This window comes from Pristiophorus japonicus, chromosome 22, assembly GCF_044704955.1.
Source record: "Pristiophorus japonicus isolate sPriJap1 chromosome 22, sPriJap1.hap1, whole genome shotgun sequence".
In the NCBI taxonomy this organism is placed as follows: Eukaryota; Metazoa; Chordata; class Chondrichthyes; family Pristiophoridae; genus Pristiophorus; species Pristiophorus japonicus.
The window spans coordinates 8,525,519-8,553,308 of record NC_091998.1 but is presented as its reverse complement, the minus strand read 5'-3'; the positions used below and the strand labels follow the sequence as shown (position 1 = coordinate 8,553,308).

The 27,790-nt window shown below is 47.4% G+C and overlaps 2 protein-coding genes across 13 annotated transcripts in view; one reads left to right on the top strand and one right to left on the bottom strand.

The window, feature by feature from the left end:
- Positions 1–44: 44 nt before the first annotated feature.
- Positions 45–16,937, bottom strand: nudt13 (nudix (nucleoside diphosphate linked moiety X)-type motif 13). Of its 6 annotated transcripts, none has more exons than XM_070865596.1 (9): positions 16,894–16,937; positions 14,451–14,614; positions 13,151–13,290; positions 11,606–11,713; positions 9,417–9,523; positions 6,643–6,768; positions 5,942–6,053; positions 3,277–3,431; positions 45–1,174 (listed from the first exon to the last, which is right to left on the bottom strand). In XM_070865596.1, the coding sequence occupies exons 2-9, from the start codon at positions 14,531–14,533 to the stop codon at positions 986–988; spliced, it is 1,020 nt and encodes a 339-aa protein (XP_070721697.1). In that variant the 5' UTR covers positions 14,534–14,614; positions 16,894–16,937; the 3' UTR covers positions 45–985. The 6 variants fall into 6 exon arrangements, with proteins under 6 accessions (XP_070721697.1, XP_070721694.1, XP_070721693.1 ...); XM_070865593.1 differs by lacking the exon at positions 16,894–16,937 and adding an exon at positions 14,983–16,883; XM_070865592.1 differs by lacking the exon at positions 16,894–16,937 and adding an exon at positions 15,444–16,883 and having other exon boundaries at positions 14,451–15,199.
- A 596-nt stretch (positions 16,938–17,533) lies between these two features.
- Positions 17,534–27,790, top strand: part of p4ha1b (prolyl 4-hydroxylase, alpha polypeptide I b) — a 103,750-nt gene continuing 93,493 nt past the window's right edge. Inside the window, exons 1-4 of one of the 7 annotated variants that reach the window (XM_070865585.1) lie at positions 17,534–17,780; positions 20,372–20,498; positions 20,818–20,956; positions 21,776–21,869. The gene's annotated coding sequence lies outside the window, so the exon portion shown is untranslated. The remainder of the gene's footprint in view (positions 17,781–20,371; positions 20,499–20,817; positions 20,957–21,775; positions 21,870–27,790) is intronic. The other 6 variants (XM_070865590.1, XM_070865586.1, XM_070865587.1 and 3 more) reach the window with 6 other exon arrangements.

Here is a 27,790-nt window from a genome sequence, read left to right as displayed (position 1 = left end):
ATGTTACAACATTATCACAAAAATAAAACAAATAATGTTCACCTAAATGTAATTTTAATAGTATTTAATTGCTTATATTGTACATATTACTATTCAGTCCATACAATAGAAATTCAACCCTGACTGGGGCTTTCAGCCTTCCAATGTAATTACCTGAATGCTGCATGTAGATAAAATGAATGTAGACCTTCAGCGGACCTCTAAACAACTCCTTGTAACTTCAAGACAACAATTACATTTTTTTATCAACTTAAAATTATAAGCAGCAATTTATGTCGATTTTAGCACCGTGTCCAGACTTTCTCATGTTTGGGAAAAACTCCCGTATTCCACAGTCTGAATTGTATTATGAGACAAAGAGCGCTCACACAACATGAACAGAGATTCGGATTTTAAATAAATGAAAGCGACTTTGGGGAAATGTCTGGCTTGAACATTTTCAAACTTGTTAAAGTCCCAGGATGTAACTTTGAAAGTAGGATCACTGTCAATAACCAGAGTATTATTATTGATAATTAGCCAATTGTTTACCCAGAGAGTGGTGAGAATGTGAAACTCGTTGCCACAGGGAGTGGTTGAGGCGAATAGTATCGATGCATTTAAGGGAAGGCCGGACAAGCGTATGAGGGAGAAGGGAATAGAGGGTTATGCTGATAGATTTAGATGAGGAAAGACGGAGGAGGCTCGAGTGGAGCATAAACGCCAGCATGGACTGGTTGGGCCAAATGGCCTGTTTCTCTGTGCCGTATATCCATATTAATAATGAATTTGTATTATGATTACTTGTCTACTCTCCTTCTATGTCCTGTGCCATAGAGGAGACAGAAAACCTTTATCATATTCCTTTTTATAAATGATAGAGGAAACACTCTTATTTTTATAGCTGCCTCATTAATAGCTGAGCCACATAAAATACAACGCACTTTGTAAAGGAATAGCGTCCAGTGCATTATATGATCCCAACAAATTCAGCGGCTGCAGAATTTCAGGATGGTTGCTGCCTTTGGGTCCATTCTTTGATGAGTTGATGTGCTACCGCCCACGGTGGTGGGATCCAGAATGCAAGCTCCCTCATTTCTTTCTTGGTAGGCGACCGTTTACGATTTAAAGCTTCTGCTAACTCCTCGGCATCAAACCAGCGGGCGTCCTCGAGCTCAGAGTGGTCCAGGTCGATCTGCAGCCATGACAGAATACATGTCAGTAATTTGGAAATTACAGTGGTGATGGTGAAAAACGGCTTGGGCCCAATTCAACAGTAATCCTAAACCGTCTCCTGAACGAATAAGGAGATACAGGAGCTATCGCGGGTCTAAATGTCTATACCTTGTGACTGGTTACAGAGTAGAAATAAGGGAAAACTAGCTGGTTGCCTATGTCTTTATGCGATTTGCTTATATTTGTTGTTACATATGATGGGAAAGCTTATTATGGGATGTTGAGCCTGGCTCTCTGTTCAATGGCCTCCTGAGATGCCGAGTGGAGAAATGAGAGGCCTCCCGCCACAGATCTCAGTGGGCAGGTCGATGTGAGGTGTTCCATGCTCTGGGACCCACGGCCACAGTCGCACTTCGGGCCGTCCCTCACCTTCCCCGTGTGGAGCAGGTGATCGCGCTCGCTGCCCACTAACTTCAAGGGAGGTCGAAGCCAGAGACCTCTGCTGTTGGGTCAGTGATGAGGCGCTGGTTCTTTATGTTGCTGGTGTCCCACGATTTTGTCCACCTGGATAGTGGGTCGAGACTGGCTGCGTGAATATTGCCTGCTCTTTCCCAAAATGGCCAGCGCTTCCATGGTGGGTATTTCAAGTCTCCGTCAATGGGAAGATCGGTGTTGCTCATGGTTTTTTTTAATCATTAATCACTAATGATTGAGTTACAAGGAGGCTGTGATGATTGCCTGACGAGGGAAAGATTTTTTTGTTTAAAGGCTAATTGCCCCATATCTGTGCTGTCAGTGAACAGTGGGATTTCTAATCAGTTTGCGAAGTCTATGATCGCATTTCTTTCTGGCTAATCACTATCCTCAAAGTTTTCACTTAAGTTAAGAGTTTGACTGTAAATCTTATTACAGGTTTAAAAATAAAATAATAGATCACTGAAGATAAATGTGAATAAGGATGGGCCAGAAATTCCTGGTCATGACAGCAATGCGCACATCCTGAGAATGAACACGAAAGACTTGGTACAAAGGGCTGTGGATTCTGAGTCATTGAGTATATTCAAGGCTGAGATAGATAGATTACTGAACTCTAGGGAAATCAAAAGATATGGAGATTGGGCGGGGAAGTGTTGTTGAGGCAGAAGATCAGCCATATTGAATGGCAGAGCAGGCTCGAGGGCCAGACAGCCGACTCCTGCTCTTATTTCTTGTGTACTTATGCTCTTAGCTGATTCACTTAGAAAAACATTCCTGTTGATTCCGAGTGCTGATCACATTTAATGCAAGGAACAACTTTCCGACATCAAGGCCAAGTTGGCTTTGGATGAGTTTAAACCTGTGCCTCTTGTCCTACCTTCAGGCTTTGGCACCGGCATACTTTGCAGTAAGTGCTCTTTTGAGTTTGGATGATGCACAATGATAGGGCATTGCTTTGCTCGACATCCAGCTCAGATTAAATCTGACCTACGAGTGCTCCATACACACAGTGGGTGCCAAGAATGGAAACCAGTCAATTCCTCATCCTCACATTAAAAAACACGCTAGAAGATGATGGCAGGTTAAAGAGAGGGTGAGTTAATATATATGATGGTGTCAGCTGTGGTTCAGTGCCTCAGAGTCAGAAGGTTGTGGGCTCAAGTCCCACTCCAGAGACTTGAGCGCAAAATCCAGGCTGACACTCCAGTACAGTGCTGAGGGAGTGCCGCACTGTCAGAGATGCGACTTTAAAGAGTCTGCGCTCTTAGGTGGGCGGTCTCAGATGGACGTAAAAGATCCCATGGTACTATTTCAAAGAAGAGCAGGGGAGTTATTCCCGGTGTCCTGACCAATATTTATCCCTCAATCAACATAACAAAAACAGATTATCTGGTCATTGTCACATTGCTGTTTGTGGGATCTTGCTGTGTGAAAATTGGCTGCCACGTTTCCCACATTACAACAGTGACTGCAATTTGAAAGTACTTCACTGGCTGTAAAAAGCGATTGGGGCTTCCGGCAGTTGTGAAAGGCGCCATTTAAATGCAAGTCTTTTTGCCATAGAGTGCGAGGTGAGCAGGACGTTAATTTGCAGAATTATAGCTTCTGCTTTCTCTGCTCGGCAGAAGTCTGAACACAACTGACCTTGTCCTGTCCTGGCTGCACCATTGCATGGCAAGCAATCATCAGCGAGCTGTTGGGAAAGGGCCAGTGCTGGGAGGTAGAATACTCTACCGAGGACACGTCCAAAGCAACTTCCTCCGCGACCTCTCGGTGCACAGAGTCCTCCACAGTCTCTCCTGGGAGAGGTGAAAAAAAAAAATGAAGAATCGACATTCTGCGGAAAAAACAAATTTGTTACAAATCAATCAACCAGTGGCCAGCTGGTGCAAGATGTTCTAGTATCGACGTGATGGGCATGGGGTTGCCTATCAAAGCACAATTGGGGTCACTTCTCCACAGCGAGTGAGGGAAAATGGTCTTTGGCCACTCTCAAGTACCTTTACAGAGCCGCACTGTGTGTCAGCTATCGCAAAGGGATTTGGTTTGATTTTAAAATTCTCTTCCTTGTTTTCAAATCCCTCCATGGCCTTGCCCCCTCCCTATCTCTGTAATCTCTTCCAGCCTCACAACCCTCTGCGATCCCAGCGCTCCTCCAATTCTGGCCTCTTGAGCATCCCTGACTTTAATCGCTCCACCATTGATGGCCGTGCCTTCAGCTGTCTGGGCCCCAAGCTCTGGAACTCCCTCCCTAAAACTCTCCGCCTCTCCACCTCTCTCTCCTCCTTTAAGACGTTCCTTAAAACCTACCTCTTTGTCTGCCCTAATATCTCCTTATGTGGCTCGATGTCAAATTTTGTTTCATAATGCGCCTGTGAAGCGCCTTAGGACGTTTTATTACATTAAAGGCGCTGCATTAATGCAAGTTGTTGTTGTAAGTTGCTGACAGTATGAGCTGATAACAGATCAGCCATGATCTGATTGAACTGCGGAACAGGCTCGAGGGGCTGAATGTTCCTATAACGTCAGAGTCCTCTTTTAGTTTTCACTTCCTCACTTAGGACTTCTGTCACTTTGCTTCTCCCTCTTCCGCTCTTCTAACATTTCCTCTCTACCTTTCTCTCTGTTTAGATTTCCTTGTACCCACCCCCCTCCCCCTCCCCCCTCCGAATACTATGGTTGGATGCCATAAACGATTTTGCTCGGGAATTGGAAGTTCAATTTCAAAATTTAAGAACGCCACCAAATTGGTGGGGTATAGTAAATACTGAGAAAGACTGCGACAAAATACAAGAAGGATGAATAAACTTGCAGAGTGGGGTTGTAATTGGCAAATGAAATTCAATATACAGGCAACTCTCGATTATCCACACATGGATCCAACGGGAAACCATTGTAACGGGATTTAAAATTTCGGCCCGCGAAGGCATTGGGCCAGTGCGTTCGGAGTCCTTTCGGCCTGGGAAGGCATCGGGTTTTAATTTTATAATGTCAATCGCTCTAACGGAGAAATCGTTTACCCGGCATAGCCCAATCCCCAAGGGACCCGGATAATCGACAGTTGCCTGTAGGTAAGTACGAGATATTAGATTTTAGTAGGAAGAATAAGAGGGGCACATACTGCTTGGATAATAAGAGTGTAAATGGGGTAGAGGAGCAAAGGGATCTCGGGGTACAGAAACACAAGTCACAAAGTAGCAACACAGGCCATAAATAACAGCAAACCAAGTACTGGGGTTTATTTCTAGAGGGATGGAATTGGAAAGCAGAGAAGTTATGTTAAACTTGTATCGAACCTTTGTTAGACCTCAGTGAACAGCTCTGGTCTCCATATTACAAAAAGGATATAGAGGCATTGTAAAAAGTGCAAAAAACATTCACAAGGATAATACCAGAACTGAGAGGATATACTTATCAAGATAGGCTGAACAGGCTGAGGCTCTTTTCTCTAGGGGTGACCTCGTAAAGGTCTTTAAGATTATGAAAGAGTTTTGACAGGGTAGATGTAGAGAAGATGTTTCCACTTGTGGGGGAGACCAAAACTAGGGGCCATAGGAATAAGTAGTCATGAATAAATCCAATAGGGAATTCAGGAGAAACTTCTTTACCTAGAGGGTGGTTAGAATGTGGAACTCGCTACTACAGCGAGCAGTTGAGGCGAATAGTATAGATGCATTTAAGGGGAAGCTAGATAAACAAAGAATAGAAGGATATGCTGATAGGGTTAGATGAAGTGGATTGGGAGGAGGCTTGTGTGGAGCATAAATGCTGGCATAGACAAGTTGGGCCGAATGACCTGTTTCTGCGTATATCTATGTAGGATGTGGTTCTGTGCCCACAATTTCCATGCACAGCGAGTTCTCCATCTCAATCAAGCTGTTGGAGTGAGAAGTCAAACAGAGGCCAGGCATGTCCGCACATAATAAGAACATAAGAATTAGGAACAGGAGTAGGCCATCTAGCCCCTCGAGCCTGCTCCGCCATTCAACAAGATCATGGTTGATCTGGCCGTGGACTCAGCTCCACTTACCCGCCCGCTCCCCATAACCCTTAATTCCCTTATTGATTAAAAATCTATCTATCTGTGATTTGATACATTCAATGAGCTAGCCTCAACTGCTTCCTTGGGCAGAGAGGACACAAGGAGGCTATCTCCTCATAAACATTTTACAAAAGGCTTTTAAAATAATTCAAAATGATATAGGAATAAAAACCCCATCCAGACATTTCAGAATAAAATTGAATCGGTTGTTCTATCTACACAACCGCGCACATTGCATTATGTGCCAATGTAACAAAGGCTGATTACCAATATCACAGAATCCAGCCAGTGCACTGTACATTCCAGGAGGAAAGGCTTCCTGGCGTGCCAGCAGGCACCGTGTCCCATCAGATACCAACATGATAACCACAGGAGACATCTGTTAACAAAGAATTTCAGATAGTGTCTTAGCAGGAGGAAGATGGGTATACTGTAAAAAAAAATTATACAGCGCCTTTCGCGACCACCGGACGTCCCAAAGCGCTTTACAGCCAATTAAGTACTTTTTGAAGTGTAGTCACTGTTGTAATGTAGGAAATGCGGCAGCCAAATTGTGCACAGCAAGTTCCCACAAACAGCAATGTGATAATGACCAGATAATCTGTTTTTGTTATGTTGAGTGAGGGATAAGTATTGGCCCCAGCACATCGGGGATAACTCCCCTGCTCTTCTTCGAAATAGTGTCATGGGATCTTTTACGTTCACCTGAGAAAGCAGACAGGGCCTCGGTTTAACATCTCATCTGAAAGACAGCACCTCCGATAGTGCAGCACTCTCTCAGCACTGCACTGGGAGTGTCAGCCTGGATTTTTGTGCTGAAGTCCCTAGAGTGGGACTTGAATCCACAACCTTCTGACTCAGAGGCGACAGTGCTGCCCACTGAGCTACAGGTGACAGTGTCAGTGTCAGATAAAGCTGTGTCAGATAAAGTTAGCTGAATGCTAATTAGAGTCACGTCCAGAGGTTACCTGTGGGTAGTAGATTATTTCATCTGTGCTACAGAATCGTTTACTGCCTGCCACGTTCTTGTGTATCAGGTGTCCAGTTCTACTGCAGTAGAGGTGTGTGCTGTGCCAGCGGAGAAGGCCCTGTGCCTAAAACACATCACATTACTGTCAAATACTCTCCACAGGTCCAGACAGGCAGTCTGACCTGAAATTCAAATGCAGACTGAAAGCTCAGAACACACGCTGCAAACCTGAGAAGATCCTTCTTAAATATAAAGCAAAACTGATAAAAGCAGACAGCAAGCATTTGTCATTATCTTAGGGCAGAGGCCAATACTGCAAACTGTCTGTCGCCAAAGGAGAAACTCATATATCAGAGCTTCCCAATAATAAAGAAAAATCCATCTGTCAAGTCCTCCAGTAGTCATGTTCAATGTCACTGATTTACAGTTTTACGAGGGGAAAAAAACCAGAACTGCAGAAGGCAAAGTTAAAAAAAAAAATCCTATATAATAAAAAAGGAACGGGACTCATTCAGTCACAAGAAGCCAGTGTGCAGCGAGCCTCTGGCTGAGTGGTTAGCATTCCTGCCTCCAAGTCAGAAGGCACAGGGTTCAAGCCCCACTCCATACAGTCCTGGCTAGTGGAGACCCGAGCTGCGGCTCAGGTTCCTGGAATACTCGAGTGAGAGTGGGTGGCTTGTAGAGCTGTTGATTGCTGTCCGGAGGAGGCGGGGGTCCCCAATGGAGAGTTCTCTTTACGCGAGAGTCCTCCCTCTATTTATTGGGACTTGGCCTGGAGGGTGTTGCATGGGGCTGTCCCATGCAATAGGTTTTTTAAGCCGGTTCACGGACTCCCGAGCCGCCTGCAACTTCTGCGATCTGGAGGAGACCGTGTTCCACGTCTATGTTGAGTGTGTCAGGTTGCAGCCCCTGTTCCAATATTTGAAGGGGCTGCTCCTCAATTTCTGGTTTCACTTCAGTCCCACGCTCCTGATCTTTGGGCATCCTCTGCAGAGTGGAGCGGGCAGGGTCGGAGGGCCTCCTCGTAGGACTGCTCCTGGGCATGGCCAAGTTTGCCATTAACTTGTCCAGGCAGTGCGTGGTCGAGGGGGTCATTCAGCTCAACTGCTGCCTCTCTTCCGCAGTTACGCTCGCGTCAGGGTGTCCCTAGAGGTGGAGCAAGCTGTGTCCACCAGTACGCTCGCGGCCTTCCGCGAGAGGTGGGCACCGGAGGGACTGGAGTGCATCATCACTCCTGGCAACCAAATATTAATTTGAACTAAGTTTAAAATTTATTCGCTAATTTGTGGGTTCTAGCACCCTTGCCAAAAGGGGACACTTGATTTAAATGATCTACCAAAATAGTTGTCGAGCTGTTGAGTTGAATGGCTTAGTCAGTCGCGTGATGTTCACAAGACCTCAGTCAGTTGGGTTCGGGGGATCCACGATGAGGCAGGTGGTTGTGAGCCTGGTGGATGAACTGGTAATGTGCAGTGTAATGGTTAAACCTATGTTAATAAACCAACTAGTTTTAAATAGCAATGTGTTGCTATGAATTTTTAAGCGAAGAACCCATGAAGCAAAAACATTACAGGTATAGGAGAGGGGGGTTGTGAGGGGGGTGTGCGGGGTGCCCCCATATCCGGCACCAAGCTTATGGTCTACAGAGCAGCAGTGATACCCGCCCTCCTATATGGCTCAGAGACGTGGACTATATGCAGCAGACACCTCAAAATACTGGAGAAGTACCATCAGCACTGCCTTCGCAAGATCCTGCAAATCCATTGGCATCAACGTCAATGGTCTTGCTCAGGCCAACATCCACAGCATCGAAGCATTGACCACGCTCAATCAGCTCCATTGGGCGGGCCACATTGACCGCATCCCGACACGAGACTCCCAAAACGGAGCTTCGACACGGCAAGCGAGCCCCAGGTTGGCAGAGGAAATGCTTCAAGGACACCCTCAAAGCCGCCTTGATAAAGTGCAACATCCTCACCGACACCTGGAAATCCCTGGCCCACGACCGCCCAAAGTGGAGGAAGAGCATCCGGGAGGGCGCTGAGCACCTCGAGTCCCATCACCAAGAACAAGCAGAAACCAAGCATAGACAGTGGAAGGAGCGTGCATCAAACCAGGCTCCCCACCCACCCTTTCCTTCAATCACTGTCTGCCCCGCTTGTGACAGAGACTGTAGGTCCCGCATTAGTCTCCTCAGTCACCTGAGAACTACATTTTAGAGTGGAAGCAAGTCATCCTCGACTCCGAGGGACTGCCTATGATGGTGGGTTGTGGGAGCTGCTCCGCTGGAAGAGACACAGCACATACGCAGTTGCGCAGCAAATTGAAAGGGCCCGCGCAGGGGGACAAAATTAGAGGGAACATTGCCTGTCTTTTGGTATAACGATGGTTATGGCCATGGAAAAAGAGCTTGCGTCGTGGCTTGTCAAACTGTTAATCGTCCGTGAATCCTTCCACTACTTCACACTGTTCTCCAAGGGAAGAGTGTGAAGAAACAACAAGTCTTGTTAGAATCGTGATGGGATCTGCCAGTTCAATTTTCGAAAGTGATTGACACCAATGAGAGACACAAGGATGCTGGAAAATACATAAAATAATGTAGGCTAGACAACTCTAGGCATTAATACACAGTAGCCGTGTGCGACCACCTGCACTTACCTCCCCACACCCAACGCCATGGATATTTTTTTGTGTTTGCTAAATCTGATGCTTGCTCCTACATGGAAAGAATGGGTGAAAAACGTTTCCTTATTGCCAAAGCTTCTATCTTACCTGGGACAGCAGGGGTGCATCCTTTCCATCCAACAGGAAGAAGGCTTTCCGTAAATCAACAAACGTTCCCTTCAGAAGCGATTCTGCTCTAGTCTTTTCAGTTCTTCCTGAAGTTAACAGCACAGGTGAGAATATCATCTTGAATTATGTTCGGAGCACTTACATTAGAGGAGTCCCGAGTATTTCTAGTCTTCGGTGTTTTCCAAGTATGGTTCCTTAATGGTGTTTCAGGCTGAGAGACTCAAATCTCACACAGAGCAGGCGAGAGGTGGAATTCAGACAAATGGACAAATGGTCAATGGAAGGGTGGACTTTGGCGAACAAACAGAGAGACTCAGTTGGATAAGGAGTAGGTAATTACTTGCACTTGCACTACGAGAATTGGGCAGGAGGGTGGATTGGAGCACACAAGGAGCAAACAGGAGAGGTATATCATAGAATGATACTGCACAGAAGGAGGCCATTTGCCCCATCGCATCTTTGCCGACTCTCTGAAAGAGCTCCCAATTAGTCCACTCCCCTGTTCTTTCCCCATAGCCCTGTCATTTTGTTCCTCTTAAGTATGTATCCCTTTTGAAAGTTGCTACAGGTATTGTTGTTGCAAGTGAATCTGCTTCCCCACTCTTCCAAGTAATGGGCACAAGTTTCGGCCTGAGTTGCTCCTATTTTTTTGGAGCAACTAGTTTAGAATGAAGCATCTTAGAAATTGCAATTCTCAGCATTTAGTTTGCTCCAGTTCTAATGAGTTAGAATAGTTTCATTGTAGAACAAAATTTTTTCAAAAGGGGGCGTGTCCAGTCACTTACGCCTGTTTTGCAAGTTTAGGCAGCGAAAACTTACTCCAAACTAACTTAGAATGGAGTAAGTGTAGATTTTTGTACACTCAGAAAAACCTTGCCTACACTTATAAATCAGGCGTAAGGAATGAGAGATGGGGGGGGGGGGGAAGGGGGGTTTACAAGCATTAAACTCTTCACTTTTACAAATAAAGAGCCATCATCAATAATAAATAATAAATAAATCAATTTAAAAAAAAATTTTTTTAATAAAAAAGTAATAAAAAATCAATCAATAAATAAAAAGTTAACTTTGCACCGGGAGCCCTCCAACAGCATGCTGTAACGGGCCCCTCCCCCAGTGTCTCTCTCTCTCTGTCTCTGTCTCTCTGTGTTTCTGACAGCGAGGGGAGAGAGGGGAGAGGGGAGAGAGGGGAGAGGGGAGGGGAGGAGAGGGGAGGGGGAGGGGGGGAGGAGGGGAGGGGGCTGGGAGGGAGGGAGGGAAGGAGAGAGGGAGGGAGGGAGGGAGGGAGAGAGGGTGGGAGAGGAGGAGAGGGGGGTAGAGGAGGGGAGTGGGAGAGAGGAGGAGGGGGAGAGGAGGGGGGAGGGGGGAGAGGAGGGGAGTGGGAGAGAGGAGGATGGGAGAGAGGAGGAGGAGGAGAGGAGGGGGGAGGGGGAAGAGGGAGAGGAAGGGGGAGAGGAGGGGGGAGGGGAGGGGGAAAGTGGGGCTGAACGGGCCCCGTCGACGCCGGTTCCAAGGAGGACTTTGGGGGACTTCAGGTGGGCCCTGCCGACGAGTTAAGATGCGTCAGGCCATTCGGCCCGGAATAGGGGTGACGTCCCTTCGGCCTGAGATAGGGTCATCGCCCCGGACACAGGACGCGCTGGGAGGCTCGGGAGCTACTGCGCACGCGCGCAACTGCCGGCACTGTTTTTGGCGCAGGGCTGTAGCTCCGCCCCCATTTGCAGCTCCTGCTGCGCCGCGCTGAGCTGCAAATGGGTCTACAGATATCGGAGAATCGCGAGGTAAGTATTCGGCGCAATTTTTGTTCTACAAATTAAGCGGGCCTCTCCGATGTGCGCCGTTCTAGCAGGCGTCCGAAACTTGAGCCCTATATGTGTACATAAGTGCCACATACGTGGAGAAAAGACAGAGCTACATGCATGCTGGAGGAGGCTAATGAAGTAATCTGGCTCATCCTGTCAGCCAAATGCACATTGCAAATATTATTAAGATCTGTACTGCATTGTTTCATAAAAACGTGAGTTCTACAATGCTAGTTAATGTAAAGGTATGTATGCATTTAACTCCATATGCATTATGTGCATTATAGTGCAGCAAAGGTGTACACTACAATGCAAGTAAGGTAGTTACATTAATTTAGAATACAGACCCTTGCAGCGTAATCTTACCTAGATCAAGTGCAAATTGTGGCACGTGACTCTCTGTACAGCCAATCAGCACCGACCCCTCCAGATATTTCTCCTTCTGATCCAGTTTCTGAAGAATTCCATTCAGCTCTGGAAGAGAAGTTAATCTTGTTTAAAACAGCACAATTTCTGTGTATAAGGAGACAAGTTTGCAGGATACGGCACCAGGAGTGGAGGCTATTCTACATATATATGGAGTGAGGTCACAAATAAGCCATGATCTCATGGAATGGCGGAACAGACTCTCGGGGCAAAATGGCCTCCTCCTGTTCCTATGATCCTAAGTTGTTTTGTTATTGGGATATGGGCGTCGCTGGCAAGCCCAGTATTTATTGCCCATCCCTAATTGCCCCTTGAGAAGGTGGTGGTGAGCTGCCTTCTTGAACCTCTGCAGTCCGTGAGGTGAAGGTGCTCCCACAGTGCCGTTAGGGAGGGAGTTCCAGGATTTTGACCGAGTGAAGGAACAAGCGATATGTTTCCAAGTCAGATGGTGTGTGACTTGGAGGGGAACCTGGAGGTGGTAGTGTTCCCGTGTGCCTGCTGCCCTTGCCCTTCTAGATGGTAGAGGCCGCAGGTTTGGAAGGTGTTAATAAGAAGAGCCCAAAGTCGCAAGCAAGCGAGTATCAGGTCAGCAAGAGGAAGCAACCCTGCAATCCACTATGAATTGTGAGTTTCTGCTTATACTAACTACACTTGTGGGCATTTTAACAGCAGTATTCGATCATTTATGTATGACTTTTGGACAGTTACAACAGCTGGCCAATACTTCTGTTTTGTCAACACTGCGAATTGAACATCAGAATTTTTTTTTAAAATAACTCTTTCAAGTCATTACAATCAACACCTCAAGATACAAAGTGCATCTATGAAAAACACCACACTATTACAATTACTCTTATGTTAAAGAGGAATGATAATTTTGGGGGACGTGAAGAATTTAGACAATTAAGGGGCGATTTGATCAAAGTTTTCAAGATATTACGGGGAACTGATAGAGTAGATAGAGAGAGAATATTTCCGCTGGTTGGGGAGTCTAGGACGAGGGGGGCATAGTCTAAAAATTAGAGCCAGACCTTTCAGGAGTGAAATTAGGAAACACTTCTACACACAAAGAGCGGGAGAAGTTTGGAACTCTCTTCCACAAACACCAGTTGATGCTGTGTCAATTGTTAATTTTAAATCTAAGATTGATAAGAGTTTTATTGACCAAAGGTTTTAAGGGATATGGGGCAAAAGACGGGTATATGGAGTTAGGTCGCTGATCGGCCGTGATCTCATTGAGGGGCTGAATGGTCTCCTCCTGGTCCTATGTTCCTCGAGATGGAGGAAAGCTCTCCTCTCCAGAAACACTACAAAAAAACAACTTGTTGAAAAGTTGTTCAAGGTAAGAGGAGATGGCTGTTGTTTATGTTGAGATAAGCAGTCTCTCAGAGAGCAGCCACACTGAGACGGCCATTTTCAGCTTCTGAAAGATAAACAGAGGGTTGACACAGCCCCCATGTGCCTGTAGTTCTCCAGCATTTGTACCTGAGGCTGCCACAAATGGCGTTGTGTACTTGTTCTCAGTCTTCTGCAAAAGGGGTGCGAGACCGTGAAAAAGAAGGAAGGTTCCGGAGCTCAGGGCCTTCTGGCAGGCTACATCGTCCTCCTTCAACTCAAACAGGTGGCTGCAATTTAAAAAAGAAAAGGCAGAAGATATTGCTATGAATATGAACTACCGCGGTTGCTCCATGTGTTCACACTGAGGTGTCAAATCTGCACACACAAGAACCATCAGATACTTGACAGCCTCCAGCTGTCTGATGTACTGCATATGAACCATTTTTGACAAACATCAAAATGCATGTACTTTGGGACAGCCTGCACTGCCATGGCCTCACAGGTAGCGGGTGCGTGCTCAAGATTCCCCATATGGTGACAGATGCACACAGAGGGAAAACTGTGAGATACAACTTGCTCGCCATTACCCTCCCGGTCGGTTACAGCGCAGCACTGGCAGGGACACTGTTTGCCAGCTCTCTTCTTGGTTAGAGGTGGATGTGACATGACGGAGAGCCTGCTACAGGAAAGAAAATGTAGCAAAATAAGACTAAAGAGAAAACTATCTGTCCTTGTTAAACGTATCTAGAGAATGAACAGCTCCACCTACCCATATAACCCAGTGAAGCAGCTTACTGGCTCGTATATGCTTTCCTTCTGGTATCAGTCATGGTGCAGTGGTTAACACCCTCGCCTGAGTCAGAAGGTTGTGGGTTCAAACCCTACTCCAGGGACTTGAGCACATTATCTAGGCTGACACTCCAGTTCAGTGCTGAGGAACGCTGCACTGTCGGAGGTGCAGTCTTTCGGATGAAACATTAATCCGTCTGCTATCTCAGTTGGACATAAAAGATCCTATGGCACTATTTCGAAGAAGAGCAGGGAAGTTCTCCCCAGTGCCCTGGCCAATATTCATCCTTCAACCAACATGACTAAAACAGATTATCTGGCCAGTATTACATTGCTGTTTGTGGGAGCTTGCTGTGCACAAATTGGCTGCTGCATTTCCCACATTACAACACTCCAAAAGTACTCCATTTGGCTGTAAAGTGCTTTGAGATGTCCGGTGGTCATGAAAGGTGCTATATTAATGCAAGTCTTTTGAAAATAATTGCTCTGCATCTACTGTGTGCTTTGCATGATCTGGGAGAGCCCAATGTTGATACTGTGTACAAAACGTGGAACTGCACTTTTATTCTCCACTGACACCTCTCAATTCGACGAGCAGAAAAATGCATATACAGGTGCTTGAAATAAATAAATGGGAGCACGAAGAGATCAAACTCACCGCATCCGACTGACATAATTTGAAGCCAACCTGCAGGACAATTGCAAGGCTGGCGTGTTGAAATTCCTCAAAAAGAGATGCATCGTGTTCCATCTACAGCTCCAGCTTGCAGTTTGTGACTAAGGCTGGCCAATCCCTTCTGGGCACCAAAAGAACACTGTAAGCTGTTAGGAATAGAATTGAGTTAGACCCCATACACAGGCAGCCCTGCAGAGCAAGCAAAAGAGGACTGAAAAGATCACCAGCCTTACCTTACCTTACCATCAGGTAATATCTCACCTACCATGGGTGACATGGCTCAGAACAAGAACTCAGAGGTGAAATTAATTACTATGTTTGTCCAAGTCTCTTGATTAAAGTGCATTGGGGCAAATTAATTTGTATAATTACACTCTATTCCCTGGTTTTCTAATTGTGTACCCCTAGTGTTAATCAGCATCAGTGGACATATGCGCTTCATTCTGATGGGGTTAATGCTGTTAGCTTGCCCATTTTGTGCTGAATTCCAGCTTTAAACTATTCTGACTGGTACCTGCAGCAGACAGTGCTACAGCTCCAGGACTTCGGTTCGATCCCTGGCTACTGCATTGTTTTGATGACACAAAGGAGAATACCGAAGATAATGGGAAATGCAGCAAAGGCTGCAAGTTTCAAATCTGCGGCAGGCAAGCATAATTGGTGGCGGCTTCATGATCCCCTGGACTGTATCATTGTGTCAGGATTGCACCAGGACCACAGTCACTGCGATTCTACAGAAATAAGTGAAAAAGACAGAAACAGACATTTTAGAAATGTTTCTGAAACCTGAATTGATTGTAAAACTATGTGTCAGTCTACACAGATGGCAACAGTGAGATATTGCCCATAATCTTAATATCATTTTAAGTACAGTATAACAGAATATTTATATCTGTACTTTTACTTTGATATTGCAGAATCAGTAAAGTGCAGTTTTACTGCAGATAATTCATCACAAAATAAATTTGCACTTACTACTTTCTGGGGAAGATATCTCATGTGCATAGTGTTTAGCGATAACTCCACAGGGGAGGTAACACTTCATGACTGATCTTCTATCTCAAGTCCATTTTCTTGCACTATCCCCATATCCCTTGATTCCCTTTAATATTCAAAAATCTATCGCTCTCTGTCTTGAATATACTCAACGACTGAGCATCCACAGCCCTCTGGGGTAGAAAATTCCAAAGATTCGTCTCTGAGGGAAGAAATTTCTCCTCATCACAGTCCAAAATGATTCTGAGACTGTGATCCTGGTTCTAGACTCCCCAGCCAGGGGAAACTTTTAATTCATTCATTCATTGGCATTCCCTCAAAATCGAGGAAGACTTGCTTCCACTCTAAAAGTGAGTTCTCAGGTGACTGTACAGTCCAATACAGGAATTACAGTCTCTGTCACAGACAGTGGTTGAAGGAAAGGGTGGGTGGGGAGTCTGGTTTTCCACATGCTCCTTCCGCTGTCTGCGCTTGGTTTCTGCATGCTCTCAGCGACAAGACTAGAGGTTTTTTTATTGAAGGGGATTTCAGAAAGTGGCATGAGATTCGTGGAGTGATTTGGAAAGGTGGGTGGAGAATAGGGCTGGAGGTAAACAGCCAAGCTGATGAAGGCATGGCCAACATGTAGATCAGTGAGTACGGGGAGATGGGCGAACAGGACTTAATGTGGGATAGGATACCTGTGGCAGAGTTAATGGACAGGTTGAAAGACTTGCATTTATACAGCGCCTTTCACAACCATCGGAAGGTCCAAAGCGCTTTACAGTCAATGAAGTAGAAGTACTTTTGGAGCGTAGGCACTGTTGTAATGTGGGAAACGTGGCAGCCAATCTGCTCACAGCAAGCTCCCACACACAGCAATGTGATCATGACCAGATAATGTGTTTTAGTGACATTGATTGAGGGATAAATATTGGCCCCACGACACCGGGGATAACTCCCCTGCTCTTCTTTGAAATAATGCCGCGGGATATTTTACGTCCACCTGAGAGAGCAGACGGGGCCTCGGTTTAACGTCTCATCCGAAAGACTGCCCCTCCGACAGTGCGGCACTCCCTCAGCACTGCACTGGGAGCCTCAGCCTGGATTTTTGTGCACGAGCCCATGGAGTGGCGAGGGTGCTGCCCACTGAGCCACAGCCGGCTTCTACAGAACCTCACCCTCCGGCACCGCGGGGGTTTATTTATTTTAACGCTGAAAGGTTGCCGTTATCCGCTCCAAAACAAATCGAGCGCCGCCGTAACTCAGGGCAACGCTGGGCCCCAGCCCGCCGACTGTCAACGAGCGGGAAGACGAAGCAAGATGGGCATCTGAACTACAAGTCGCTTTAAAGCTCCGAGTGACGCAAAATAATAACGAGATGATAAAGGATTGGCGATATTGTGTTTTAGAACTAGATAGGTAGCGTTCGGTTGATTAATGTCGTTACCGCTGTAGTGATGTGTGCCTTTATCGAGAGGGGTAACAGCGCCCCTTATGGTGGGAGGTCATGTTGCTCAGTGTTGGCAATGGGGAGCGCAGCATGTGAAGCCACAGCGCCTCCTGTGGTGGGAGGTCATTTTACTCAGTGTTAACCCACAGCGCCCCCTATGGTGGGAGGTCATTTTACTCAGTGTTGGCAATGGGGAGCGCAGGATATGAAGCCACAGCTCCTCCTGTGGTGGGAGGTCATTTTACTCAGTGTTAACCCACAGCGCCCCTTATGGTAGGAGGTCATTTCACTCAGTGTTGGCAATGGGGAGCGCAGGCTATGAAGCCACAGCTCCTCCTGTGGTGGGAGGTCATTTTACTCAGTGTTAACCCACAGCGCCCCTTATGGTAGGAGGTCATTTCACTCAGTGTTGGCAATGGGGAGCGCAGCATGTGAAGCCACAGCTCCTCCTGTGGTGGGAGGTCATTTTACTCAGTGTTAACCCACAGCGCCCCTTATGGTAGGAGGTCATTTCACTCAGTGTTGGCAATGGGGAGCGCAGCATGTGAAGCCACAGCGCCCACTGTGGTGGGAGGTCGCGTCGCTCGGTGTTCACCCACAGCGCCGCCGGCGGCTGGAGGTCATTGTGGCAGCTGCTGGGCGCGGAGTGTGAGAAGCTGCACGTCCCGGAGAGCGGGAGGAGGATGTGTGGTGGGGAGGCGGGACTGGGCCCCGGGTGAGCGAGCCAAGGCTGGCCGGGCCCGCCTGGAGGAGGAAGGCTCGCCTCTCGGGCGCAGACTGACAGGGGAAGGCCGCGCCGAGCCCGGTCAGGCCGAGTCCTGACTGAAAGCCCCGAGGAGGCCCCGGCAAGGGAGCAGGACTGAGCCGAGCTCCCCAAGGCCTAGGTAGGATTTACCTCAGCTTTTCGCCCCTCTCCTGCACAGACACAACGATCTGACGGCGCCAAGACCCATTCACTCAGTGCCACTGCTCACCCAATATTATATTGTCTGGACTGGAGCATTTTGGCTGCGAGCAAAGATTTGGAGAGGCTGGGTTTGTTTTCTCAGGGACAGAGGAGGCTGAGGCTGAGGGGGAGACCTGATTGAGGTGTATAACATTTTGAGGGTGGATAGGAAGCACCTAGTTCCCTCAGCAGACAGGTCAACAACCAGGGGGCATGGATTTAAAGTAATTGGTAGGAGGTTTAGAGGGGATTTGAGGGGAAATGTCTTCACCCAGAGGGTGGTGGGGATCTGGAACTCACTGCCTGAAACATAGAAACATAGAAAATAGGTGCAGGAGTAGGCCATTCAGCCCTTCTAGCCTGCACCGCCATTCAATGAGTTCATGGCTGAACATGAAACTTCAGTACCCCATTCCTGCTTTCTCGCCATACCCCTTGATCCCCCGAGTAGTAAGGACTTCATCTAACTCCCTTTTGAATATATTTAATGAATTGGCCTCAACTACTTTCTGTGGTAGAAAGGGTGGTCGAGGCAGAAGGATCAGTTTCAGACAGCGGAAGGAGCGTGCGGCAAACCAGTCCCACCCACCCCTTCCCTCAACCACTGTCTGTCCCACCTGTGACAGGGTCTGTGGCTCTCGTATCGGACTGTTCAGCCACCAAAGAGCTCACTTCAGGAGTGGAAGCAAGTCTTCTTCGATTCCGAGGGACTGCCTATGATGATGATGATGTTCGAGGCAGAAACCCTCACCGCCGCTACTTGGATGTGCACCGGAAGTGCTGTAACCTACAGGGCTACGGACCGAGAGCTGGAACGTGGGATTAGGCTGGGTAGCTCTTGGTCGGCCGCCGCCGACACGACGGGCTGAAATGGCTTCCTTCCGTGCCGTAAATTTCTATGATTCTATGTACCCGGGTGATCTACGTTTCCTTTGCCACGCGATGCTGTTTGAAAGTCGAAATTGCATTTATCAAGCAGCTTACCACCTCTCTAGGAAATGTCCCAACGTGCAGTGCATAGTAAAGGGCAGCAATACCCATTTGTACACAGCAAGATCCCACAAACAGCACTGACCTGTTTTTGAGAGTGTTGGTTGAAGGAGGCATGTCGGCCAGGGCATTGAGAGGGACCCCCTGCTCCTCATGCAGTGTCATGGGATCTTTTAACGACCACGTTTAACATACCAAACGGATTGGCATCTCCACTAATGCAGCGCTCCCAGTACTTCATAGAATCATAGAAATTGACAGCACAGAAGGCGGCCATTTGGCCCATCGTGTCCGCACCGGCCGACAAAGAGCTTTCCAGCCTAATCCCACTTTCCAGCTCTGGGTCCGTAGCCCTGTAGGTTACGGCACTTCAAGTGCACATCCAAGTACTTTTTAAATGTGGTGAAGGTTTCTGCCTCTGCCACCCTTTCAGGCAGTGAGTTCCAGACCCACACCATCCTCTGGGTGAAGATATTTCCGTTCAAATTCCCTGTATACCTCCTAATCAATTACTTTAAATCTATGCCCCCTATTTATTCACCTCTCTGCTAAGGGAAATAGGTCCTTTCTATCCACACTATCTGGGCCGCTCATAATTTTATACACCTCAATTAAGTCTCCCCTCAGCCTCCTCTGTTCCAAAGAAAACAGCCCCACCCTATCCAATCTTTTCTCATAGCTAATTTCTTCATTCTCCAGTCCTGGCAACATCCTTGTAAATATCCTCTGTACCCTCTCTAGTGCAATCACATCTTTCCTGTAATGTGGTGACCAGAACTGCACGCAGTACTCTAGCTGTGGCCTAACTAGCGTTTTATACAGTTCAAGCATAGCCCCCTCCCTGCTCTTGTATTCTATGCCTCGACTAATAATGGAAAGTATCCCGTATGCCTTCTTAGCCATCTTATCTACCTGTCCTACTACCTTTTAGGGATCTGTGAACATGCATACCAAGGTCCCTTTACCCCTCTACAGTTCTCAGTATAAGAAGTGCTTGTTAAAGGCACAATGCCTAGACTCGGTCTTGAGTCCACAACCTTCTGACCTTCTGGGGTGGCTGAGCCAACCTGAAATTTCACATGATGTCAAATTACATAATTATACTATTAAAATGTCACTCTAGTCAACTACTGTGTTGCGATTCCAGCCATTTTCTCAGCTTGTCTATCTGGGAAATAAATGTGCGTGGCTGGTGGATGAGCAACGCGTTGAGCTAGGTGGTGCTGCACCTCATGGTTGAATAACCTGCCACCACTCAACAACAACATTTATTTGTTTAGCACCTTTATCATAGTAAAATGTTCCAAGGCGCATTATCAAACATATTTTGACACCGAGCCACATAAGGAGAAGTTAGTTCAGAGAGGCAGATTTTAAGGAGTGTCTTAAAGGAGGGAAGAGAGGGGGAGAGGTTTAGGGAGGGACTTTGCCTCAACTACTCCTAGCAAGTTCCCCACATTGTAACCACTCTCTCGGTAAAGATTCTCCTGAATTCCCTATTGGATTTATTAGTGATTATCTTATTTTTATGGCCCTTAGGTGTTGTACACAAGTGGAACACCTCTATGTCTACTCTGTCAAACCCTTTCATAATCTTGAAAGACCTCTATCAGGTCACCCTTCAGTCTTCTCTTTTTTTCGAGAAAAGAGCCTCAGCCTGATCAAGGTATGATCTCTCAGTTCTTGTATCAATCTAGTAAACCTGTTTTGCACCTTCTCCAGTGTCTCTATATCCTTTTTATAAGATGGAGACCAGAACTCCAAGTATGGTCGAACCAAGGTTCTATACAAGTTTAACAGAACTTCTCTTTTTCAATTCTATCTCTTTAGACATCGACACAAATGCTTTGTTTATTTTTTAGCCTATCACCCTACAATTATATCTAATCTTTCCATTTACAAAGCAGATAGCTGCATCATATTTTGAAATGTGATCCGTGCCACAAAGTTTGGCTGACTTTCAGATGCACCCCTTTCATTGGCAGGGCTATGTTACACCAGGAATCCTATCCTGAAACACTTTTGAAAAACATATAATGGACCTGCCAAAAGTGTCCCCGTGTCTTGGCAGAGCGATTGTACAGGTGGCAGTGAAATAATGAAAGGAACAGAACAGTGGCAGAGGTAACTAGAATAAGAAAAAGAGAGACTTGAATTTATATAGCGCCTTTCAAGACCATCGGATGTTTCAAAGTGCTTTACAGCCAATGAAGTACTTTCGGAGTGTAGTTACTCTTGTAATGTAGGAAACGCGGCAGCCAATTTGCGCACAGCAAGCTCCCACAACCAAATAATCTGTTTTTTGTTATGTTGATTGAGGGATAAATATTGGCCAGGACACCGGTGCTATGGGATTTTTTACGTCCGCTTGAGAGAGCAGACGGGGCCTCGGTTTAACGTCTCATCCGAAAGACGGCACCTTCGACAGTGCGGCGGCACTCCCTCAGCACTGCACTGGGAGTGTCAGCCTAGATTTTTGTGCTCAAGTCTCTGGAGTGGGACTTGAACCCACAACCTTCTGACTCGGGCGAGAGCGTTACCCGCTGAGCCACAGGCAGACAAAAGCAGAATACTGGAAAAGTGGAAATCTGAAATACTCACAGAAAGTGCTGGAAATGCTGAGCAGGTTAGGCAGCATCTGTGGAGGGAGAAAGGGTCTCCAGCTCTGCTGAAAGGCCATCGACCTGAAACGTTAACTCTATTTCTCTCTCCACAGATGTTGCCTGACCTGCTGAGCAGTTCAAGCATTTTCTGTTTATACATAATTTTTGTTTTGTTTTTGGGCTCTCCTGAAAAGGATACGTGTGCAGCATCTTCACTCCCCAAGCTGTCAGAGCTGAACTTGCAGCACTGTAATTGGCAGCCATTCTGCAGTTTGTATTTCAAGATCATTTTTCGGCAATGTGGCACTTAAAAAAAAAAATGTTTCTCTTTTATTCAAAGCTGCTGAAAAGAAAAACAGCGCAACCTTGTTCAAACGTGATCAATCAGTATCTGTAAGCAATAAAAGATCACACCCCAAGCTATCTGTTGGGAGGTGAGTTATTAAAACCATATGAAATGCCGGTCACTTGAGAGGTTAGATCAGTGAGCGTGCATTGGAATCGATCAGATTAAGCACAAAACCTGCATTGTCGTCATCGTGGATTGCAGTGTGGATATGCTCTTTCCACAGCTGGAATCCTCTTTTACCAAATCCCTTGGATGGAAAGCATCATTCCAGTAGTAGAATAGGCAATTATCTGGATGACAAATGTTGAATTTCTTTCACATCAGTTAGTTACGTGCCTGACATCCACCGCAAGACGAGTAAATTGGATTCCTGCTGCAATCTGTCACTGCAACTCGCTTATCTTAGTTGAATCGGTTTTGACTGTTTAAAATTTAAGACTTGTGGGAAGAAGTCGGGCGGGGGAAGAGAAGAAAGGAGGATAACTGAGATAATTGAACTCTTTATTTTTAACGCCCACCCCTTTCAAACACCTTGAATTTATCTGCTGGCTGAGCGGTAACAGGTCAGAGCCAGGAAGGAACGGGCAAGATCCGGAGAGAGGGTTGTGGAAGGCAGCGTGGAGAATTTGAGAGGAGAAAACAACAGGATTAAATGGAGCAATCTCCTCCACCCTTGTAGCTAAGAAGAAATTATGCTAGATTTTACACTAAGTGTTGAATCTCTCAATTCATTTGGTGGTGCTATGTCAGAAGTCCATGGTGGAGCCTCTTGAATATTGTGTTTGTTGTCAAATCTGAATGGGGTGAGGTTTTCCAAAAGGAATCATTTATTTTTGGTTACTTGGTGTGCAGGTCATGGATCTCCTGGTGCATCTGTTCCTGGGCTTAGCAAGAACTGCCATTCACACGTGTGTGTCGATTGGCATTTCAAGGTTGGACTCCTCCATTGTATAGCGGAGTGGGACTTCACTCGCCTGGATCTACTCTTGCCTATCCAGTCGCAACCAGAGCATTTTCTGTAATGGTTCCTCTTCCCGCACCGTTGCCTCTGGAGTTCCCCAAGGATCTATCCTCGGGCCCCCTCCTCTTTCTCATCTGCATGCTGCCCCTCGGCGACATCATCCAAAAACATATCAGGTTCCACGTGTACGCTGACGACCCCCAGCTCTACCTCACCACCACCCATATCGCCCTCCACTACCTCTGTGTTGTCGGACTGCTTGTCCGACGACTGGATGAGCTAAAATTTCCTCCAGTTAAACATTGGGAAGACCCAAGCCATTGTCTTCTGCCCCTGCCGCATACTCTGGTCCCTACCTACTGATTCCAACCCCTCCCTGCCCACTGTCTCCAGATGAACCCTGAGTTGAGCTTCTGACCCCATATCATCACCATGACTGCCTACTTCCATTTCCATAATATCGCCCATCTCCGCCCCTGCCTTAGCCCTGCTGCTGAAACCCTTATCCATGCTTTTCTTACCTCCAGGTTCGACTTATTCCTAGTTGGCCTCCCATCCTCCATAAACTTGAGCACATGCAAACCTCTGCTGCTCATATCCTAACCTGGACCAAATCCCATTTCCCATCACCTCTGTGCTCACTGAATTGTATTGGCTCCTGGTTCACCAATGCCTCGAATTTAAAATTCTCTTCCTCATGTCATGAGCGTCAGCTGGGGCTGAGTGGGCGGTACTCTCGCCGCTGAGTCAGAGGGTTGTGGGTTCACGTCCCACTCCAGAGACTTGAGCACATAAATCTAGGCTGACACTCCCAGTGCAGTGCTGAGGGAGTGCTGCACTGTCGGATGTGCCGTATTTCAGATGAGTCATTAAACCGAGGCCCCGTCTGCCCTCTCAGATGGACGTAAAAGATCCCATGGTACTATTTCGAAGAAGAGCAGGGAAGTTCTCCCCGCAAATATATTTATCCCTCAATCAACATCACTAAAACAAATTATCTGGTCATTGTCACATTGCTGTTTGTGGGAGCTTGCTGTGCGCAATTTGGCTGCCGCGTTTCCCACATTACAACAGTGACTACACTCCAAAAGTACTTAATTGGCTGTAAAGCGCTTTGAGACGTCCAAAGCTGTCGTGAAAGGCGCTATAGAAATCCAAGTCTTTTATATTTAAATCGCTCCATGGCCTCACCTTATCTCTAACCTCCTCCAGCCCTAGAACTCTCTTGACAACTGTGTGTAGCTCCAATTCTGGCCTCTTGTGCAGCTCCCCCTTCCGTCGCCATGCCATTAGCCATCTAGAACCTAAACTCTGGAATTTCTTCCCTAAACCTCTCTACCTCTCTCTCCTTTAAGGTGCTCCTTAAAACCTACCTCTTTGACGAAGCTTTTGGTCGCATGCCCTAATGTCCCCTTCTTTGGCTTGGTGTTGTAACGTATGCACCTGTGAGTATGCTCACAGGTTTGTAGAGCTGTTAATACAAAAATAGTTGTAGAGCTGTTGATGCCTGCCTCTCTTCCACAGCTATGTTCGCGCCAGTGTGTCCCTGGAGATGGAGCACGCGGTGTCCACCGGTACGCTCGTGGCCTTCTGCAAGAGGTGGGCGCCGGTGGGACTGGAGTGCATCATCACCCCCGGCAACCAAAATTTAATTTGATTTTATATGTTTTAAAGTTTAATTTGTTTTATTGCCGGTTTTAGTGTCCCCCTCCCCTTTTGTAGGGGGCACTTGTATATATTTGTGTTTTAGTGCCCAAAAAAAACACAAAAAAACAAAATAAAGGAAAAAAAGGGCCTTGAAAAATGTTGAGTCCCCCAGATCAGGGGGCACTTGATTTAACTGTTTTGTTCTCCAATCAAAAGAGTTGTAGAGCTGTTGATACAAAAATAGTTGTAGAGCTGTTGATGCCTGCCTCTCTTCCACAGCTACGTTCGCGTCAGGGTGTCCCTGGAGATGGAGCACGCGGTGTCCACCGGTACGCTTGCGGCCTTCCGCGAGAGGTGGGCGCCGGTGGGACTGGAGTGCATCATCACCCCCGGCAACCAAATTTTAATTTGATTTTATGTTTTAAAGTTTAATTTGTTTTAATTGCCGGTGTTTTTAGTGTCCCCCTCCCCTTTTATAGGGGGCACTTGGAAAGTACACGATTTTAATGCCCAAAAAAACCCCAAAAAAACTACAAAAAAAAAGGGCATTGGAAAATGTTTGGAGTGGCCCCCCAGATTGGGGGGTACTTGATTTAAATGTTTTATTTGTCGTCTCTAAAAGAGTTGTAGAGCTGTTAATACAAAAATATTTGTAGAGCTGTTGATGCCTGCCTCTCTTCCACAGCTACGTTCGCGCCAGGGTGTCCCTGGAGATGGGGCACGCGGTGTCCACCGGTACGCTCGTGGCCTTCTGCAAGAGGTGGGCGCCGGTGGGACTGGAGTGCATCATCACCCCCGGCAACCAAAATTTAATTTGATTTTATATGTTTTAAAGTTTAATTTGTTTTATTGCCGGTTTTAGTGTCCCCCTCCCCTTTTGTAGGGGGCACTTGTATATATTTGTGTTTTAGTGCCCAAAAAAAACACAAAAAAACAAAATAAAGGAAAAAAAGGGCCTTGAAAAATGTTGAGTCCCCCAGATCAGGGGGCACTTGATTTAACTGTTTTGTTCTCCAATCAAAAGAGTTGTAGAGCTGTTGATACAAAAATAGTTGTAGAGCTGTTGATGCCTGCCTCTCTTCCACAGCTACGTTCGCGTCAGGGTGTCCCTGGAGATGGAGCACGCGGTGTCCACCGGTACGCTTGCGGCCTTCCGCGAGAGGTGGGCGCCAGAGGGACTGGAGTGCATCATCACCCCCGGCAACCAAATTTTAATTTGATTTTATATGTTTTAAAGTTTAATTTGTTTTATTGCCGGGTTTTAGTGTCCTTCTCCTCCCATTTTAGCCAGAGGGCACTTGTATAATTTGTGGTTTTAGTGCCCAAAAAAACAAAACAAATAATGGCAGTTGTAAATTGTTTGGAGTGCCCCCCCCCCCCCCCCGCTTAGTAAGGGGGCACTTGATTTCATGTTTATTTTTGTTTTGCAACAAAAGAGTTGTAGAGCTGTTGATACAAAAATAGTTGTAGAGCTGTTGATGCCTGCCTCTCTTTCACAGCTACGTTCGCGTCAGGGCGTCCCTGGAGATGGAGCACGCGGTGTCCACCGGTACGCTCACGGCTTTCCGCGAGAGGTGGGCACCGGAGGGACTGGAGTGCATCATCACCCCGGCAACCAAATTTTAATTTGATTTTATATGTTTTAAAGTTTAATTTGTTTTATTGCCGGTTTTAGTGTCCCCCTCCCCTTTTGTAGGGGGCACTTGTATTATTTGTGTGCTTTTACTGCCCTAAAAAAAAACCAAAAAAAGGGCATTTGAAAAATGTTTGGAGTGTCGACCCCCCCCCCCCCCCTTTAATCAGAGGGCACTTGATTTAATTGACTTTTTTTACACAACCAAAAGTGTTCTAGAGCTGTTGATACAAAAATAGTTGTAGAGCTGTTGATGCCTGCCTCTCTTCCACAGCTACGTTCGCGCCAGTGTGTCCCTGGAGATGAAGCACGGGGTGTCCACTGGTACGCTCACGGCTTTCCACGAGAGGTGGGCACCGGAGGGACTGGAGTGCATCATCACCCCCGGCAACCAAATTTTAATTTAAGTTTCTGCAAAAGTTTCATTTGAAATTTGTGGGTTCTAGTGCCCTCGCCAAAAAGGGGCGCTTGATCTTATGTTCTATTAAAATAGTTGCAGAACTGTTGAGTTGTGAGTGGCTTAGCCACATGATGTTCACAAGACTCAGTAAAACCCCAGCCAGTTGGGTTCAGCGGATCCACGATGGGGCAGGTGGTTGTGAGCCGTGTGATTGTTAAACCGTTTGCTAATAAACCAACTAGTTCTTTATAGCAATGTGTTGCTATGAATTCTTAAGCAAAGAACCCTTGAAGCCAATACATTACAGGCGTCAATTTTTGTCTGATTAAACTCCTGTCAAGCACGTTGGGTTGTGTTGCTACATTAATAGTGCCGTGTAAATACAAGTTGTTATTTAGGGCCCAAGTTTCCACAAGAAAAAAAACGGGCGCCCCTCCGAGCTGGGCGCCCGTTTTTCGCGCCTAAAACGGCGCCTAAAAAAATCCTCGGTATTCTCTATCTACTTACAGGTCCTCTGGCCCTCGTCGCAGCCAGCACGAGCTGTGGGGGGGCGGAGCCAGGTCCTGGCGCTGAAAACAGTGCCGGGACCTCTGCACATGCGCGCTACAGTCGGCACGCAAGTGCAGTTGCTCCAGGCGCCGAACTGTGTGGGTGGGGCCCGAAGCACGCAGCCCCTAGCCCTGACCCAATGGCCTCACTGGGGCTGCGTGAATAAGGCTCCTCCCACGGCCAGCTCCTGCTCCCCGCCCCCGACAAGACCTGACACCCGCCCCCCCCACTGACTCGACCCGACCTGCGCTCCTGTTCCCCGACCCGACCCGCCCCCCCCCCCCCCCCCACTCCCACTGGACCCGACTCCTGGACTGGATCCAATCCGACCTGACCTCTCTCTCCCCCACCCCCCCCCTCTCTCTCCCCCACCCCCCCCCTCTCTCTCCCCCACCCCCCCCTCTCTCTCCCCCACCCCCCCCCTCTCTTCCCCACCCCCCCCTCTCTCCCCCCCCTCTCTCTCTCCCATCCCCCGCTCTCTCTCCCCCATCCCCCGCTCTCTCTCCCTCCCTCTCCCTCCCTCCCTCCCTCCTCCCTCCCTCCCTCCCTCCCTCCCTCCCTCCCTCCCCTCTCTCTCCCTCCTTCCCTCCCTCTCTCTCTCCCTCCTTCCCTCCCTCTCTCTCTCTTCCTCCCTTCTTCCCTCTCTCTCTCTCTTCCTCCCTTCTTCCCTCTCTCCCTCTCCCCTCTCCCTCCCTCCCCCCTCTCTCTCTCCCTCCCTCCCTCCCCCCTCTCTCTCTCCCTCCCTCCCTCCCCCCTCTCTCTCTCCCTCCCTCCCTCCCCCCTCTCTCTCTCCCTCCCTCCCCCCCTCTCTCTCTC

Bases quoted from the DNA above. Each gene is read 5' to 3' on its own strand.
- nudt13 (XM_070865596.1), bottom strand. From the start codon at position 14,533: ATGCATCTCTTTTTGAGGAATTTCAACACGCCAGCCTTGCAATTGTCC. The intron at 13,291-14,450 runs GTGAGTTTGATC...TTTAAATTGCAG, and splicing joins AATTATGTCAGTCGGATGCG to CCACCTGTTTGAGTTGAAGG. The intron at 1,175-3,276 runs GTCAGTTGTGTT...TCATGGCTGCAG, and splicing joins TGCAGCCAGGACAGGACAAG to ATCGACCTGGACCACTCTGA.